Consider the following 19,970-nt stretch of genomic DNA (forward strand, 5'->3'; position numbering starts at 1 on the left):
CATTTTAGGCTGTATCGGAGGCATTTCCGATACTGGTATCGGTATCGGAACAACTCTATTTGAAGGTATGAACCTGTACTTTCATATTATGTTAAAAAAGTAAATCGGTTGCAATTACATAAAAGCCCAGACCTCAGAGGGTTACACCAATCATATGACTGTGATGTTAATATGATATGATTTCTTCTTCAGTTACACACCAATCATATTTTAATAAAATTTTAGTTTATTGTTATTTGCACTTACAAACATACATTCTGGAATAAAAGATGTAAAAGAAGAACAGTTCAAATGTGCAGGAAAGGTCAAAAAGCCCAAGGGCTTATAAGCGACCTCCCCTCTTAAACCTATAAACTACACAGAACCCCCCCCCCCCCCCCCCCACACACACACACACACACATTATGCACAAACACACATGCGCATATCCCTCTCTCATACACACAGATACATACAATAATACAGCATTATACAACAATTATAATGTTGGAAAAAAAGACTACTCACAAATAAAGACTCCAACACATGGAGACTACAGGATCTGTAGTTCTTTTTTAAGCTTGCTTTTAAATGTATTTAAAGTGGAACATGTTTCTGTTAGATTTTGTATATCATTCCACATCACTGCATCTTGATAAACAAATGAAAATTTGGCAACAGAGGTCCTACAGAAAGGAATGCGTAAGTCATTATTTCTTCTTGTGTGATGTTAATATGACATGGTGGATATTATTCTCTTCTTCAGTTAAACACCAATCCTATGGCAGTGTATGATGTTATATGACATTTGTTTATTTGTTTATTATCTGGATCCCCATTAGTCTACACCCATGGGTGAAAGACTATTCTTCCTGGGGTCTGGGGTCCGAACACATAACTTACAACATTACAGTACATTACATTACAGTAATAAAAAAAACAATAAAAACATAAACACTTTAGCCTAAGTACATTCTCAATCTCTTCAAAATCTCACAAAAAAACACACAAAGGCTCCAGCCACAAATACAATACTAACTAAATAAATCAGTAACTCAACTGTATTTCATTATTCATAACAGCATTTTTCAACTTTTTCTTAAAAGTTAATTTGTTGCTGATCATCATTATCTTCACAGGTATACTATTCCAGTATGCAGCAGCTCTATACGTTATGGTTATCTTAAAGGAAAACTCCAACATTTTGGGAAATTAGCTTATTTGCCATCTACCCTGGAGTTAGACAAGAAGATACATACCCTATTCCTTCTCTGCATGCAGTAGGAGTAGGAAAACGTGCACCGTTAGCCTAGCTTAGCGTCAGTCACTGGAAGTAGGTTCCTCCATTAGCCTAGTTCCCAACGTCTTCCTACTCCTACTGCATGGACAGAGAAGAAAAATGTATGCATCTTCTTGTCTAACTCCAGGGTTCCCAAAATGTTGGAGTGTTAACACTTTGACTGCCTAAAAACGCTTTACAGCGTCATTGCTGGCCATGCTAAAGTTGCCGGGGGACGCTGTACAGCGTCCTTATATCAATATTTCAAAAATCTGGAATCGGATTCATATTCCCCCTCCGCTGGCCTGAGGTCCACCAGCAGGACCCACTGAGCTCTCTGGCGGTTCAGGAGCGCCATCTGGTGGCCGATCGGCGCAACCGCTTAACAGGAAGCGCAGTAGAGGTTTTGCTGGTCGGCCCTATTACTTCCGGACACTCGGTATAGGTTCCGGCATTCTAGCTTGTCACTCTACATAGCGATCGATTGCCAATAACTCGATAAACAACATGATTTGGACGTATATACCATTATACAAGCTGGAGATGGACCGGGTAATAATATATCCCATAATGATAAAATTTCTACTCGACGATGATCGCCCAACGGCGCGCGGAGACTGGGGTGAGTTTCAGCGTGTAACGTTACCATCTTCGATACTAACTGCTTTTATCAACATTTGACCCACATTAGATGATTGGTATAACGCTGCCCACGGAATTATAAACGCCCCCTCGCCCATCCGGTCAACATCAGATGACGTGTAGTAACTTCTAGAAGTACGTCTAGTTGGAATTTTTTATATCGCGCTGATTGCCATCAAACTGTATTTCATCATCAATATAATGCATTTGGGGCTATATATCACGTTCTGGAGAAAGTTGCAGAAAGAGATGAAAACATACTTATACATTAGACCATACTTTACTATGAATATGTGAATGAAAAAGTTTAACGTTGCTACACAATGAACAATACATATAGGACTTTGAATGGGCCCTAATAATGGCAATGTAGCAATAGAATTTAAAAAGTTATAGCCCTGCAAAGAAGGGGACTTTCTCCATAGACAAATAGCGCTGGCAATCTATGGTATATCATTAATTTAACCCAAGGCAACCAAAGTGTTAACCTGTTCCACCCCAGGTGAAATCTGCATAAAATGTATACCTATGGTAAATGGAATATTGCTCCACTTCTACAAGGGCTATTTGCATATTCTTGGTATCTAGGAACATCTATGGACCTCAATGAATGTATTCTCAGTGTCAGAAATATTGTGTCTATTACTAGGCTTGCTTAAATTCTGATGAAACAAAGGAAAATATGAATTATGATTTTTCTTTTCATCTTTGACAGTGAATAAAACCATGATAATAATGACCAAACTTAAAAAACTGCCACTGAGCTAATTCAGTACCCTCTTGAGATCATGTGTACAAAAGATCTAAGGAAATTAATAAAGGGAAGATGATAAAATTGAAGGTTTTGTATATACAGTACTGAATTCTCCCATCCGGACCAATGCAATTTGAAATATTATTATAGAATATATGCTTATACATTACCTTATTATAGCCAATTCGCACATGTATATATATATACATATAGTATCTTTCAAATGGCCGAGTTCAATTTGGATATAGTATCACCAGGCATGCATAATAACATATACAGATATTTAATGTAATCGACTGTACTTTTTTATTTCTCCCACAGTGTAATCATTTTGTAACTAATTTCAGATCTAATTATTCCTACATGATTACAATAGTGTGGAGAAACTGACTGCGTTTCAATATTTGTCAAAAACGTTACCTTTTGTAGCTTATTATCGCGAATCATAACAATTATTGATATGATTCATTCAGAACGCCGAACTTTGAACGACCATAGCGGACCACGGGAAGTGTAGTTTTGAGAAATTCCGACGCTGGCAGATAGCTGGCGAGGCGCTCTTCAAAATGGCCGCAAAAAAACTACAATTCCCATGGTTCAACATTTCCATTTACGCTTCAGCGTCAAAAACGCGAGTGAAAAATAAAAACTTAAAATGATATAAACTCACTTTTAACCTATTGCTAAACTATTGCCAACCTAACGTTTTACATTCTACATGTATTTGTGACATAGTAGTGATAATAATACTTGAAAACGTTTGATTTTAAAAACGTTAATTTATTGCATCACTCATAAAAATACTAATATATGATAATAATGTCAAAAAGGGGTCGGTACCGTGGCCGTGGGGTGGAACAGGTTAAGATACATAACTTTTTCTTCTCTGTGCATGCAGTAGGAGTAGGAAGACGCGCACCGTTAGCCTAGCTTAGCGTCAGTCACTGGAAGTAGGTTCCTCCATTAGTCTAGTTCCCAACGTCTTCCTACTCATACTGCATGGACAGAGAAGAAAAAGGTATGTATCTTCTTGTCTAACTCCAGGGTAGATGCCAAATAAGCAAATTTCCCAAAATGTTGGAGTTTTCCTTTAAGTGCATTTGTTCTTGGTAGAGTAAAATGAAGACCCACGGCGTGTCTGGTGACATAGCCATGTCTAGTATTGGTGGGTTGTAGTCGGCGGCGGACCTAGCCCATTTGGCGCCCTAGGCGAGATTCACCACTGCGCCGCCCCTTCATACCGTAATTCCTCTAATAGTAACCGGGTCTCAAATACAAGCCGGGTCTCTATTAATGGCCGGGTGCGCTCTTGAGCTAAGCAATTATAAGCCGGCCTCCTAATACAAGCCGGGTTACTAATATACTGAGCTGCATACTGAGCGAGTTACTTGATTTCACTTTAAAAACGTTGAAATGACCAGTGACCACCTGTAATTGCACTGTTTACTATTTCATACAGTACTTGGTTTTAATAAATGAACCCAGTACATTTTACTGGGTTCAAACTGACACAAAATGTTGATTTATTCATTATGATCAGTTTGAAAATTTGAAATATAGGCCTCCCTCTTATACAGGCCTCCTCCTAATACAAGCCTGGTACCCGCTACAGTTGAAACAAATACAAGCCGGGGTTACTATTAGAGGAATTACGGTAGTTCTCTAACGTCTTTCTTTCCTCAACGTTCAATTCTATAAACACTTGACCGATACCCATCAATGCACAGCGCTCTAGCATGTTCTGACTGTGAACACCTAAAGCTGAGGCTCAGACCGACCGACCGTTTTAGATTTTTGGCTCATTTTCCCTTATGTTAGAATTTTTTTAATGTAAAAATAATGGTTGCAGATATAGAGGGGGGGGCGCCAAAACTGCACAGAAAATTCTAGCCCCTGGTTGTAGTTCTGACCACAAAGACTTAGGTTTACCAATTTTATAGATATTAAACAAAAATGTTACAAGGCTGCATGCCAGCCTCTGATCGCCAAGACAGAGCGGCATGCATTCCCTCAACACTGCTCCTCACAGAGCGGCAGAGGGCGAGACGTGCCGCTCTGTTCTGAGCAAGCTGAAGTTTCTCCAGATCCCCCTTTGAAGTGCTCAACCAAATTGTTGGGCAGTAGTCCAAGTGGAATAGGACTAGAGCTTGTAATATTTGTTTAACTGTCTTCTCACTCAATAGATGAGCACACCTTCTGATCATTGAAATACTCCTACTCATTTTAGCCACTATGTTATTAATGTGCCTTGACCAAGCAAGCTTTTCATCAATAATCACACCCAACAACTTGGCCTCTCTAACCTGCTCAATAGCAACACCATTCAACACAATATTTAGTTCCTGATCCGTTCTTAATTTATTTCTAGAGGCCAGCAATAAATTAAGAACGGATCAGATCAGGAACTAAATATTGTAAACATGGTGGATATGATTCTCTTCTTCAGTTAAACACCAATCATATGTCATTGTAATGTTAACACTTTGGCTGCCTAAGGTTAAATTCATGATATACCATAGATTGCCAGCGCTATTTGTCTATGGAGAAAGTCCCCTTCTTTGCAGGGCTATAACTTTTTAAATTCTATTGCTACATTGCCATTATTAGGGCCCATTCAAAGTCCTATATGTATTGTTCATTGTGTAGCAACGTTAAACTTTTTCATTCACATATTCATAGTAAAGTATGGTCTAATGTATAAGTATGTTTTCATCTCTTTCTGCAGCTTTCTCCAGAACGTGATATATAGCCCCAAATGCATTATATTGATGATGAAATACAGTTTGATGGCAATCAGCGCGATATAAAAAATTCCAACTAGACGTACTTCTAGAAGTTACTACACGTCATCTGATGTTGACCGGATGGGCTAGGGGGCGTTTATAATTCCGTGGGCAGCGTTATACCAATCATCTAATGTGGGTCAAATGTTGATAATAGCAGTTAGTATCGAAGACGGTAACGTTACACGCTCAAACTCACCCCAGTCTCCGCGCGCCGTTGGGCGATCATCGTAGAGTAGAAATTCTATCATTATGGGATGGCGATTTACCCGGTCCATCTCCAGCTTGTATAATGGTATATACGTCCAAATCATGTTGTTTATCGAGTTATTGGCAATCGATCGCTATGTAGCGTGACGCGCCAGAGTCCCGGGACATGTACCGAGTGGCCGGAAGCAATACGGACGTCTAGCACAACCTCTATGGCACATCCTGTTTAAGCGATTGTGCCGATCGGCCACCAGATGGCGCTCCTGAACCGCCAGAGAGCTCAGTGGGTCCTGCTGGTGGATCTCAGGCCAGCGGAGGGGACATAGGAATCCGATCGCCGGGAATGACGTCTAAAGACGGTTCCCGGCACCCAAAGTGTTAATATGACGTGGTGGATATGTTTTTTTTTTTTTTTTTTATCCACTTTTTCTCCCATTTTCTATATTTTCTCCCATCCCAATTTCGTATCATCCAATTCAACCCTCCCCTGTCACGGACGCTGTTTCTTGCCTCCCACAAGCCGGCTGCAATGTGGACTAAGTCATACATAGCACGAGTCCCCTCCGGTACTCGAGGTAACAGCAGTCGCATCTTTTCACCTGCGCAGCTCGATCTCTCAGTGGCGAGGAGTAACGCGTGGGAGGCTCACGCTGCCCCCGACACTTCCTGATTCTACTGCGCAGGCGCACCAACCGACCTGTAGGAGTCGCTGTCCACAACGCCCGATCCCCACCCATCAGTTTCCCACCCCCTAATACGGCCAATGTGTATTAGTACGGACGACCAGTTAAACTGAAAGCAAATGTGGAGCGCTGGGCTCGAACTGACGAGCCCAGCGTTTCCAGCATTTCGTGGCGAGCGCCTTGCCCACTACGCCACGTAGCCGCCCACGTGGTGGATATGTTTTAAGTTGTATTATTTATCTTTCTTATTTCTCCTCTGGTGTGTCAGGGCTGCTGTTCACTTGTGCATTTCTGACAGTGGGATTTATAACGCGTCTTGTCCGTCATCTGTCTCTCTTTAAATCACCCTGTATCCTCCTCCTCCATTTCTGCAGGCGAGCACATGAGCGCCCCCCTCCACACCCCCACAGAATGCACCCCAACTACGGCCACGGACACCACATCCACGTGCCCCAGACCATGTCGTCCCACCCTCGCCAGCCAGAGCAGAGGACCGCTTGGTCAGTATGAGTCCAGTCCTGCTTTAATATCAGTCTGATCACATGACCTGTCAAGGTGCCACTCTGTTGCCATGGCTGCATGGTCAATATGTATAATATGTGTTAAGTCCAATGCACACGGTGGGCGAGCGACCGTGATCAGCTGTCGTTCAACAACAATCGCTTAGCACCCCACACCCAGTGATGTACCTGAACGCGTTCAATGAACGATCGTTCATGAACGCGTTCGTATTTTGGGCGAACGTGAACTGAACGTACTGATTATCCGCTAAATGAACGTAATTGAGAACGCGTTCATTCTCAGCGCTGTGTAACGGAGTTCAAAAGTGCGTTCATTCTCAGCACTCTGTTATAACGGCGTTCAAAGATGTGCCAGATTTCATATGTATTTCAGCCGAAACCCCTGTTAAAACACACCGTAAACAGGCTTTAAAATTATGTGGAAAACCAACCGATCTGGCAACGCGCCTGTACACCCCCTGCTACGTCATCAGACTCATCACAAGTTCAACAACAGCGGAATCTGCGCGCAGAAGCCCAGAGCTGCGCAGCAGCAGGTCGAGAGCAGCACTCGCTCAGAGAACTCTACCTCTAGATGTCGGCGCTTGGGGATTTAAAATAGTTTAACGTTAAAGTCAGTACTGACTCAGACGGAAACAATCTAACATTTGTCTGTAAACTTTGTCCACCCGGTTTGAAGAAGCAAGTCCCCACATCGACGCGACGACGTCGACAGCAACATTGAGAATATGCAAACGTCCTGTTTTAGTTTTCATAATAAAGACAATTCAAGCAAAGTTGTTCCTCATGTTTTTGAAAATATACTGTAGAGATGAAAGCTGCAGTGTGGACTGAATGCGCGGTGCAAAGCGTTATGGAAATGCCAGTATTCTGATTGCTGTCTGTGTGGTTCAATATTTTTTACAAATAATAGTTTGCAGCAACGTATTGAAAAAAGAACTAACAAAATGGGCCGTTCAATATCTCCTTTATGTTCGAAATGTCAAACAGACCTGGGTACCTACAGGCTACAGTCTATCACTACTTTTGGGAATCTAAGTGTTTATCCAGGTTCTGGGGCCAAGTGATTGATTGATTGATTGAACACTTTATTAACATATTGCAGAATGGGTACAGTATACAGCTCAGTCATGAATTGAAAATGGGGGACCCTGATGTAAACAAGACGAAAGTCTTTCTCTGGTCTGCATCCCCTTAACAATTGTATGTATTGAGCTGTACTGTATCAGGGTCCCCCATTTTCAATTAATCAGGACATACATGACATACAGATAGACAGTACTGCTACATCTATACATTTATGACATACCAGATTTGCAAATACAGTACTGTTTGTGATACAAAAAGAGTCCAGAAAAGAGAGTAGGCCTATATACATTTGACATAGAAACTGTACATTGGAGGAGGTTGGGTAGGTGGGGGGGGACTGTACATTGGAGGTGGTTCGGGGGGGGGGGGGGGGGGTAGGAGGGGTGACACCCTTTATAATTCAAACTATTTCAGCCCTGAAATGCATTCTGATAAACTGGATTAAGGATAAGCCTCCATTTTTACAAATGTGGTATAGAGATGGTTTGCTTTTCCTTTTTGCTTGCTTCTTTTTGTTTTGTTTTTGCTTGCTTATGGTGTGGATGATGGCATAGAGATGAACTGGAGGACCCCCCCCTCCATTGTCCCAATGTGTGTTTTTGTAATGTAAGTAACTGTACATGAAAAATCTATATAAAAAAATATATATATATCAAAAAAGAACTAAAAAGAACTAAATTAGTTCATTTTTGAAACCATGAACTTTAGTTCAAAATTTTGAATTATGAACTATGAACTGAACTAGTTCATTTAAAAAATTGTGAACTGTGAACTGAACTACCGGTAGTTCATGTAGAAAGTGAACTTTCCCAACACTGCCCACACCACACACGACCGTTCAGGACCGCTTACAACCTAATAAAACAAATTGTCTATTGGCTGAGCGAACCCGGCATTTGTGTGACATCACGTCCCGAATCAACCAGGAAATAACTAGTTGTTGTCGTCGTCGAAAATGTATCATAATCACTAAATGCATTCAGTGCTGGATCTAACAAAATGGTTTTATGGAAAGTTCAAGGCTGGACCACAAAGCTTCTGGAAGGGTTAGCGCGACACGCTACGGCTCTTCCTATTCATACAGCGATGGTCTACCGGCAGTTACCCTGAAAGGCATGCTAATCACCAGTTAACCTGAAAGGCATGCTAATCACCAGTTAACCTGAAAGGCATGCTAATCAGCAGTTAACCTGAAAGGCATGCTAATCACCAGTTAACCTGAAAGGCATGCTAATCAGCAGTTAACCTGAAAGGCTTGCTAATCACCAGTTAACCTGAAAGGCTTGCTAATCAGCAGTTAACCTGAAAGGCTTGCTAATCACCAGTTAACCTGAAAGGCATGCTAATCACCAGTTAACCTGAAAGGCATGCTAATCAGCAGTTAACCTGAAAGGCATGTTAATCAGCAGTTAACCTGAAAGGCTTGCTAATCACCAGTTAACCTGAAAGGCATGCTAATCAGCAGTTAACCTGAAAGGCATGCTAATCAGCAGTAATGCAATGTCATGATTGTCGATTGATGGGAGTATTGATAAATAGACAAATTAGTTAATATAGGCTATATTAAGCAGCACATATAAATGAACAACTAACTTAGTTAATTAATAATTAACATAAATAGCATGGTAATAATACGTAGGTTATTGATCAATGAATGTATTGATAAATAAATGTATGTTACAATAACAACAGTAGAAGTCATGTTTTTCCTCATTGTCCTTGCTGTGTCGCCTGTCTGCCAAACAAAATAATAGGATTGAGGCGATATTTAGCCAACAATGGAAGCGATAAAATTCTATCGGTCGCCTAGCTTAAAAAAATCAGTCGCCTGGCAAAAATGGCCCGCTGTGTGCATTGGACATTCAGGGCGGGATTCACCAGAGGCCCCACGATACCATCATCCCCATGCTAGAGTCACCATATTGTAATGTCATGGTATTGATTCACCAGAGGCCCCACGATACCATCATCCCCATGCTAGAGTCACCAGAGGCCCCACGATACCATCATCCCCATGCTAGAGTCACCAGAGGCCCACGATACCATCATCCCCATGCTAGAGGCACCATATTGTAATATCATGGTATTGGATTCACCAGAGGCCCCACGATACCATCATCCCCATGCTAGAGTCACCAGAGGCCCCACGATACCATCATCCCCATGCTAGAGGCACCAGAGGCCCCACGATACCATCATCCCCATGCTAGAGTCACCAGAGGCCCCACGATACCATCATCCCCATGCTAGAGTCACCAGAGGCCCCACGATACCATCATCCCCATGCTAGAGTCACCAGAGGCCCCACGATACCATCATCCCCATGCTAGAGTCACCAGAGGCCCCACGATACCATCATCCCCATGCTAGAGTCACCATATTGTAATATCATGGTATTGCGATATATTGCCATTGATTACCTTTTTTCAACTGCAAATGATGTCCTCAATAGAGAACTTTTAACATCTGCAATAAAATATTTTTATCTAACATTGTCAAGCAAAAAATAAATAAATAAAATACTTGGTGTCACAATATCAATATAATATTGGCACATAAAATATCGTGATATATTACTGTTTAGATTTTTTCCCCTCCAACCATAATATGTGTAATATGTTGTATTGTCTTTACCTTGCTGCTTCTCTGTCCTTGTCAGGCCATTGTGTCATTGGACTCTACTTTTATTTTTAGTTACTTGTTCTTGGGCTATTTAACCTCATTCAGTCTACCTGCTCCTTACACTGTTGTACTTAACCGCAAGTTGCTCTGGATAAGAATGTCTTGTCTAAACGGCTGTTAACCGCTCACATAGTAGAGATTATAATAGATTATATAGAGATTATAATAATGACGACAGACTGTTGGTTGTCCTTCGTTCCACAGGGAGCTGGGCATAGAGGCTGGAGTCACCGTGGGACCGTATCCTTCGGGACACCTGCACCCCCACCTGCCCCACTACCACCCTCCCCCCAGACTGCACCACTTCCCCATTCCGTTCATGGTGAGAACAACTATTGTTTGGGTTCACTAACTCCCGAGAACACATGCACACATTAGCATAAATGAGAAAGAAAGTCTTTATTTGCAGTGTGGCGTAGATTAATGACGATAGGCCTCTATCAGTTATTTCAAGGATGGTTTGGTGGGCCACATGAATAATGCATTAACATTAGCAATTAATATTTGCTCATCAGGCATCTCAAGTGCATGCTCAACAAATTACCAGAGCCTTGAGAACAGAGTTGCCATTGAAAAAGAATGCAAGATCTTGACGAAATGTGAAATTACGACAGCGGTTGGTTAAATCCCAGTCAACAATGCTAGTGTTGGACCAGGTGCATATATTTGACTGTATCCTGGTTTGATGTTACTTTAGTCAAAGCTGTCCCTCATTCAAATCTTCAATCTCAAAGGTGGATGCCACTTAGTTTAGGGTGTTTGTGTGTGTTATTCATAGGTTTGGGACAATCTTTTATAAGTGAAGCTTGACTCCCTCCCAAAGCCAGAGACCAGAAAATGTATGAACCATTGATACCATTGAGATGTAAATTTTCTAAACTGCTCAAGACGTCAAATCTGGAGCCGGACAATGAATTGGAAATTACTTTATTGAACCATAGAATGTTTCCTTGAGTTTTAGACTAGTCATTTTTGGTTTAGTTACCAGTTCTATACCATGCATATTGTACACAATGCATATAAAATACATGAACTCCTTATTTGAGTGTTATTCCCCTTTTTAAATTGGAACTCTAAATACCAAATTAAATTGGAACTCTTCTCCAAATTGGACTGTTTGTAAATGCAGAGTACTCTTTGTATAGTCAGCTCCTTGGTGCTTTCACAGCATACCCTGGTGGAGATGCAGTAGAATGTAAGCCCATAGACTGGTAGTCAGCTGCTATCAAGCTAACCCTGCTAAACAGCTAGCTGTCACGCTACACAGCGTTGTTGGTTCTGCCTCAAACCACAAACAATCTGCCAATTTTAACTACTCTCTAATATTTGTTTGCTCTATTCCAATGGAGTCAGAATGTTCTATTTTCCATCGAGTGTCAGATTGGATGTAAGAACTCAACTAACGAGGCTTAAAGGCATACTGAGTAGTTTCAGTAGATGTCACTTGTGCACCAGCAAAACAATGTGGTCTTTACATAGAAACACATATGATGTAGTTCTGATCAAACTGTCAAACTAGACTCAAGAAAAAGAAAGTTGACAAGGGAGCAAGCCACCATTCTCTTTTAGAAAACCCAAGCAGAGAACCAGGGACTGGCCACTAGCGGCGTGTTTATACAATCAGGCGCATTTCCAAAGGTTGATGCCCCGAAAATAAGAAAGTCCAGGCAGAAGGGCCTCTGCAAAAAAACGCACCACTTCTAGTGGGTCATAAGTGGTGATTGAGAGGCATTATGTTTGTATGAGTCTATACATTGCTTTTTTAGCAGAAATGCTGCAGTGTACCATGGGAGCCACATGCTTTATGAAAACTAAAGAAAAACAAAACTTTAATGGCAATAGTCTCACTGAACTAGCAATCATTACTGCTGTCATGGACTCATTAATCATCATGTAAATGTTGTGTCCTCCTTCACAGCACACTGGCATATCTGAAGTGACCTATCCACATATTCGGTACATCTCATCCAGAATGACTGGCTTTGGACGAACCTATGAGGTAAACCAGTTGATGTAGTTCTGTTTCTTTGTCATGAAGTGATCGTGTTGGTCTTGGTTCTGATCTCGGTAGGGAACAGGTTTCTCTGCAGCCCTCCCTCCGCAGGCGGTGTAGGTTTCACCTGGGCGTCACAGGGCGCGTGGTTGTTATCTTCAAACATCTGTTACTGTAGAGGGTTTTTAATTAAGGGTTCTCATAGATACCAGGGGTGGCCATAAATTGGACCTGACTGGTAACAGCTTCATATAATAACACTGAACCTTTTTAGATACTTTTTAAGGCATTTTCAGCTTTTTAGTATTGATTGGTATGTCATAAATGTATAGATGTAGCAGTACTGTCTATCTGTATGTCATGTATGTCATATATGTTACGATGAATTGGAAATGGGGGACCCTGGTGTAAACAAGTCGAAAGTCTTTCTCTGGTCTGCATCCCCTTAACAATTGTATGTATTGAGCTGTACTGCACTGTACCCATTCTGCAATCTGTTAATAAAGTTTTCATTCATTCATTCATTCATTCATTATCAAAGCTGAAATCTAATTGTCATGGATCTATCTCTAGATGGCCTAAAATCTGAATGATTTAATAAGCTACGCTAAAAATAGTTTTAAATTCTAAACTGCTCGTTTTTTAGACCCTTTTTCCCTGTCAACGCTACTTTGTGCTCTCATGGCCGAACACCACACGCATCCTTTGAGTTGAAATCCCATCAGAGCTCTTAAAAGGTGAAATAGGCATGTTATTCAGTAGTGTCTCTGCGGTTCTCCGCTGCAGTGAACGTTAGGTCCCGGCTACATCGATCCATCACAAAACGGAGAGAAACCAGACGGAGGGTATTGCTGTCCGTTATGTTCGTTTTTAAATTAGAACCTAACGTAATCGTGCATTTGCAGAAATAGTTTTGCTACCATGTATTCGTCAGTTCCAAAAGGTTGTCCTCTCCATCAAAACGGACACAAGCCCTGTCCAAACAAACGGATGACTCCTCATTGAAAAATAATAAAAAAAAACAGACGTAGACGGACAGACACAGCAGATCCTTGGAGTTGGGTCAGGATCTTTTTGCTGTTTAATGCCTTTACATACTTCGTTAGACTATCATTGCAATCTGTTGCATATAGTAGGTAATAATATAGGCATGGTAGATCTGCTTAGTAGCAGAGTGGATACTAGTAAAAGACCGTACAAAGGTTATTTTTCATTTCAGATATTGATAGAAGAAGTGTGTTTTTAGTTTGGTGGGTTTCGGCTGTCCTGGCTGTGGTGGGAAGTTCGTTCCACCGTTGTCGGACAGTCGTCCTCTACAGAGCATTGACCGTATTCACACGCCGGCTATTTTTCCAGTCAGGGAGAGAGAGCGTTGAACTCAGTCTGTCCTGTTTGTTGTTCTCCTCCTGTAGGATCTGCTGCATTTGGAGGAAAGGTTGGGGACCGTGAACCGAGGGGCCTCTCAGGGAACCATAGAGAGGTGTACTTACCCACACAAGTACAAAAAGGTGATTGCACTCTGTGTGTGTGTGTCTGTCCAACTGTGTTTGCATAAGTGCATATGAACGTGTTACTTAATGGAGTTTGCACACACATATATATATATATATATATATATATATATATATATATATATATATATATATATATATATATATATATATATATATATATATATATATATATATATATATATAGATTCTTTTTTGCATGTCTTAAGATTTCATTCTGGGACAGAGTGCACAGTGGTCTTTTGTGCTCGTTTCAAAAGATGATTGTATTGTCAGCATATTGTAGTGTCCCTCATCAGAAGACATCATTAGCGAAATATTCCATAGTTGTCTCCCAATGTATCTAAATCAGCAATCTAATACCCTGCCGCCCGATACAGAAGGTGTTGGAGAGAGACATTGACCAACAGTTAACCCCTGAAGCATGGGCATCTATTGGGAAAAATATGCACGCAACCCCAGAATCGGTGAGAAATAAATGAACAAATCAATTTGGAAAACATGTCTCTGCTCAGATTACACAGTCCATGTCAATGTTAGTCTTCAGGGGATTCGGCTCTAGAGTAACCTTTACTGCTATTCTTTAGGAGTGACAGTTAGACTTGTTCTGTTGCCAGGACAAAATGACCATTCTCTCTGTCCTTTAAAGGAATATACTGTGTTTTGTTTGTGTTTTCAAATGCTTTGTTCTATACATAGCAACCTCTCTATAAGCCGTAATGTACAGTCACTCAAGCATAGCGTGTGTAATTTTAACTTGAGTATTTCATACGGGCTGATGGTTTAAAAGCTCTAGGATTTATCCTCACATGTAATCAATAACCTGAGCCACCTAGGAGCGTGTTGAGAAAACCTGTGTGTTTGATACCGTGTGTCTGAGACGTTGTTTTCTGAAATTGTTTTTCACAAACAGAGAAAGCTGCATGGTAAGCAAGAGGAAGACGAGGGTGCAGACGAAGACACGGAGGAGAAATGCACCATCTGTCTGTCGATGCTGGAGGAAGGGGAGGATGTCAGGTACGTGTCGAGGCTTCCTGTGCAGCGTGGCCACGTGTTGGTTCAAGAGAAGTATATTAGTAACGAGTAGGACAACGACCTCTCCGTGCCTCGCAGGGATAGTCCTGGGAGACGGGACGTGTCTTGGAGGCAGTATTTATGTGCCTGTGTTTCTTAAAGAGGGCTTTTCTGCCCTCTGCAGGTGCAAAATAAAGCATGTTCTTGGGTGTCGTGTTTGGTTTTGGAGGGTGAATCGAAATGAAGGAATCACTGTCTTTTGTTGAATAATTTGATTGCATCTCATTAAATCTCCCCCCATGTTCTAGTGACTTCCCAGACTGAATATGTAATTCCAGACCTCTGTCTCGCCATACGTCTTAATTTCTTGACAAGGATGTTGCAAATGGTTTGAGTGGAGTTGTAACAACAAGTCTATATAATATTATGATTGTATACACTTTATGATAAACTTTTTTTTATTTAATTACTGAAATAAAGGAACTTTTCCTCAATATTAAAATGTATTGAGATCAATTCAATTCAATTATCTTTAATGACCACCCAGCCAGGCTTGTGGAATTTGGTTTCAGTGTAGCATGTTACAGCATAGTTCCAACATAGAACATATAACATCACTTACATTACATACATACTACATGTAGTTAAATACATAAATACACAATTACAAGACCTCAATATCAAAGTTCAGAGTTTGTCCATAGCAACAGAGGTAGGGGGGGTTGGGGGAGGGGCGGCGTGCTACAGGGAGTTCAGTGTCTGTATGGCAGTGGGGAAGAAGCTGTTTTTAAAGCGGGATGTTTTGGTGGTCAGGGATCTGTAGCGCCTCCCGGAGGGCAGCAGCTGGAAGATGTGGTGTGCTGGGTGAGTGGGGTCAGAGATAATTTTTCTAGCTCTTCTAATTGTGCTTTGGCGGTGGAGTGATTCGAGAGATGGGAGGGGGGTGCGGATTATTTTGGAGGATTTATTGATTATTCTTTGGAGTTTGTTTTTGGAGTGAGTGTCCAGACTGCTGTACCAAACTGTTATGGAGAAGGTGAGGATGCTTTGAATGATAGCCTGGTAGAAGCGGAGCAGGAGATGTTTTCTGACTCTGTATTTTTTTAGCTGGCGGAGGAAGAAGAGTCTTTGATTGGCTTTTTTGTGGATGTGGTCTGTGTTGGTTTTCCATTTGAGGTTATTGCTTATGTGGGTGCCGAGAAATTTGAAGGAGTCTGTGGTGATTATGGGTTTGCCGGAGATGGATATGGATATGGATATGGATTCTGTAGATTCACCTGTATATATACCAAAAGAGCATCTTTCTGATACTGTCGACCATTGTGGCCATTTTGCTCTTATGTCGTGCTCAGGTTGGGCTAACTTTACGCCCTCTTGTGTGACTGATATTAATATTTGGTATATTCATATTATGATCAATGTGGTTTGCAAGTGCTGCAGCTCTTCAGGTCAGGGAACAAAATAAGTACCAGCCAACCGCCAATGGCTGGTAAAAAATCTGCCTGGCTGGTAGTTTTTAAAATCTACCAGCCAAATGGCTGGTAAGTCAAAAAGTTAAGTTTGTTCCCTGAGAGCAGAGCTACACAGCAGTGCGCCTATTTTGCGAGCCGAAATAAGTCTGTGGTTTTTTCTTCTTCTCACAACGGGTCAAATGCATCTAACATGCATTGCATCGTCGCCATTCCTTTATGCCCACATCGCCCGAAATGAACGTTATGTTAGCGTAAGCTAACAAGCTAATCCTGATCAGCGGCAGAGCCATAGAGAACAGCAGACAGTGTGGACTGGGGAAAGGGAAATGGGGGGGGGGGGGCACTCTCCCTTTCTCTGTGTGTGTGCGTGCGTTTGGAAAGACGATGAAGTCACTAGTCAGGAGAGGAGTATATTGTAGTAAACTGAGGATTACTGAGGATGCACAGATAATGTTGATATTCAAATATAAAAAGGTTTCGAGAGGAGTGGAAGTTTGAAGACAGACTAGACTACAATATGATGCGGGGGTGGTGAGTTGAAACAGTGTGTGTGTCCCCGACCCCACTTCTATGTTTCAATAAATTATTTGCATTTAAAACTATTAACGCTGACTCATTCCTTCAGTCCACTCAAAATTATGCTAATATTCCTTATGTTGTTTATGATATTAATTGAAAATAGCATATGAGAGTATTATATAGTAATAATAACACATGGCGATATACTAAAAAGCTATTTTAAATTTTTGGCTGGTAAAAAATCTGCCTGGCTGGTAGTTTTTAAAATCTACCAGCCTAATGGCTGGTAAGTCAAAAAGTAAATTTTGTTCTGTGCTTCAGGTGGTTAATTGTCCTGTGTTCCTCCCTGCCAGACGCCTACCATGTATGCACCTCTTCCACCAGCTGTGTGTGGACCAGTGGCTCCTCACCAACAAGAAGTGCCCCATCTGCAGAGTGGACATCGAAGCGCAGCTGTCTGCCGAGAGTTGATGCTGTTTTTCTTTTCTAACAAGACCCCTTTTGTTGAAAGTTTCTTTTTTGTTTGATCATGTTAATTTTTCTTCAGTACTGCAGTCAACCAAAGATGGCATGAATTACCTGCGCAGATCTAATATGAGAAAAATACACACACAAAAAAAAACATCTGACAAAAAAGCATCGAGCCTAGAGTGCCAGCTATCATAGTACAACTGCTAGAATTCTCCATTAAGAATTACAAATTTTATTGTATTTATAAAGCTTTTATGTAGCTTTTGATTGTTTCCTCAAGTGTAATTTTTTTTTTATTTTTTTCGTTTTTGTTTTTGTTTTATGCATGTTTCCTCGCAATGCATTTCTTTGCACATATAACGTGGGCTTTTAACACGGCCTAACAACTTGCAGGTGAGGATAGCTGCTCTAGTAAAGAAGCATTTTCTGTAAACCTAATGCCTTGCTTTACTGGAATAGAATGTCGGCCTCTATTTAAAGAAAAGAAAAAGAAAAAAAAACATTGCAGGATTCATTTTTACCAATCATTGTATTGATTAGTTTATGTTTTAGAAGATGTGGATTGTTAGTGAAAGACGTTTCTTTTCTTTCTTTTTTTTTAAAGTAAAAATGAAGACATTCCTGATTAGGAAAAACCATGTTATAATAACTGATCAGCTGCTGTATTAGTGCACACCCAGTATTTCTTGAGTGGAAATAAACTCCGACCTTCACCTCACTTCCCACAATATGCACCAAGCTTGGTTATCATTACACCTCCTTCATCCACCACCATGTGACTAAAACACCATTAACACATCCCAGTGTAACTTAGAGAAAAAGAAAACGAATGTCACATCCCGTCTCTTGACTGTTCTTTTTCAATCCAACGATTGTTGACGTCTGCTGAGAATGGAGTCTTGTTTTGTTTTTTTGGGGGGAGGGGCTTTACTTCCGAGTTGGGTTAGCTGTGTTCTTAGATAAAGGGGGTGTCGTCAGGGGGGCCCCTACAGGTGTAACCAGTTTCACATGAGCCTGCAGCCTGGGAACGGTTGTCAAAGTTAGGAACTGAGTGTCATCGGCTTTATCTTTTTTTTCCTTTAATCCCCGTTTCGTTCTCCAGAGGGAAATATGCAGCTCAATTCAGGATAATAATTAGTTGCTTATTCCTACAATCCAGATCATTCTATCCACCCTCTCTTTCTCTCTTCTCAGTTTGTAATCATGCAGCAGTCTCCCTTTTTTGCTGCCGAGGGTAAAAGATTAACACTAATATTATTCTTGACTAACTCGCATATACTTGCACAGGAGAGAAACAGATGGGTGCAGCAGTGAATATGACAGGGCACTGATGCCATGTATTTCCACTCTGATGATGATTAAGAAAAATAAATAATAAATAATGGAATAACATTTTGAATGGAGTGTTAGAATGCAGTACTTAATGTCAGGTATCCATGCATTCATCGACTTAATGGCACCAGGATAATATTCTGTGGGATTTATATTAGTTTTAAAAAAAATAATAATATTAATAAACTTGGATAACTCTTTCTTGAGTCCTTTTCTTGGCGTCCTCTTTGAATATCACAGGTTTTGAGTCAATGTTGCACGTGAGTTGGTAACAGGAATAGATGGTAATCTTATGAAAGGTAACAGGAATAGATGATAGTCTTATGAAAGATAACAGGAATAGATGATAGTATCTATCTAGCACACTCGGGAGCAAAACAGAAAGAAGCATTTCATACAAAAGTATTCTGTGTTTCTGTATGACAACTAATAAAGAAACTTGAAAACTAGTCTTATGAAATTAGTTGGTAACAGGAATAGATAGTCTTATGAAAGGAGTTGGTAACAGGAATAGATGATAGTCTTATGAAAGGAGTTGGTAACAGGAATAGTCTTATGAAAGGAGTTGGTAACAGGAATAGATGATAGTCTTATGAAAGGAGTTGGTAACAGGAATAGATGATAGTCTTATGAAAGGAGTTGGTAACAGGAATAGTCTTATGAAAGGAGTTGGTAACAGGAATAGATGATAGTCTTATGAAAGGAGTTGGTAACAGGAATAGATGATAGTCTTATGAAAGGAGTTGGTAACAGGAATAGTCTTATGAAAGGAGTTGGTAACAGGAATAGATGATAGTCTTATGAAAGGAGTTGGTAACAGGAATAGATGATAGTCTTATGAAAGGGCACACGAGTTGTGGCTTATTTGTAATTATCTTGTTTTTATATTTTGACAGTATCGGAAGCTATTTTCCAAACAGTGATCGCACAGGGATCTGTCTCAGACGTATGGTGCACTATGTAGCATGAATGAATGATCATTGCATTTATATAGCGCTTTTGTAGACACTCAAAGCACTTTACAATGTACTGTAGG

The 19,970-nt window shown here is 40.8% G+C and overlaps 1 protein-coding gene across 9 annotated transcripts in view; it reads left to right on the plus strand.

Moving 5' to 3' along the window:
- The window catches only part of rnf111 (ring finger protein 111), a 182,410-nt gene extending 163,190 nt beyond the window's left edge, over nucleotides 1-19,220 (plus strand). For 5 of the 9 annotated variants that reach the window (XM_084328150.1, XM_084328154.1, XM_084328152.1 and 2 more), the window contains 7 exons: nucleotides 6,705-6,830; nucleotides 10,827-10,944; nucleotides 12,541-12,621; nucleotides 14,028-14,123; nucleotides 14,507-14,593; nucleotides 15,040-15,143; nucleotides 17,485-19,220. In XM_084328150.1, the coding sequence (XP_084184276.1) occupies nucleotides 6,705-6,830; nucleotides 10,827-10,944; nucleotides 12,541-12,621; nucleotides 14,028-14,123; nucleotides 14,507-14,593; nucleotides 15,040-15,143; nucleotides 17,485-17,602 (730 nt within the window). In that variant the 3' untranslated portion in view covers nucleotides 17,603-19,220. The remainder of the gene's footprint in view (nucleotides 1-6,704; nucleotides 6,831-10,826; nucleotides 10,945-12,540; nucleotides 12,622-14,027; nucleotides 14,124-14,506; nucleotides 14,594-15,039; nucleotides 15,144-17,484) is intronic. The other 4 variants (XM_084328156.1, XM_084328157.1, XM_084328158.1 and 1 more) reach the window with 2 other exon arrangements.
- Nucleotides 19,221-19,970: the final 750 nt, after the last annotated feature.

This window comes from Notolepis coatsorum (assembly GCF_963971535.1).
Source record: "Notolepis coatsorum genome assembly, chromosome: 1".
In the NCBI taxonomy this organism is placed as follows: domain Eukaryota; kingdom Metazoa; phylum Chordata; class Actinopteri; order Aulopiformes; family Paralepididae; genus Notolepis; species Notolepis coatsorum.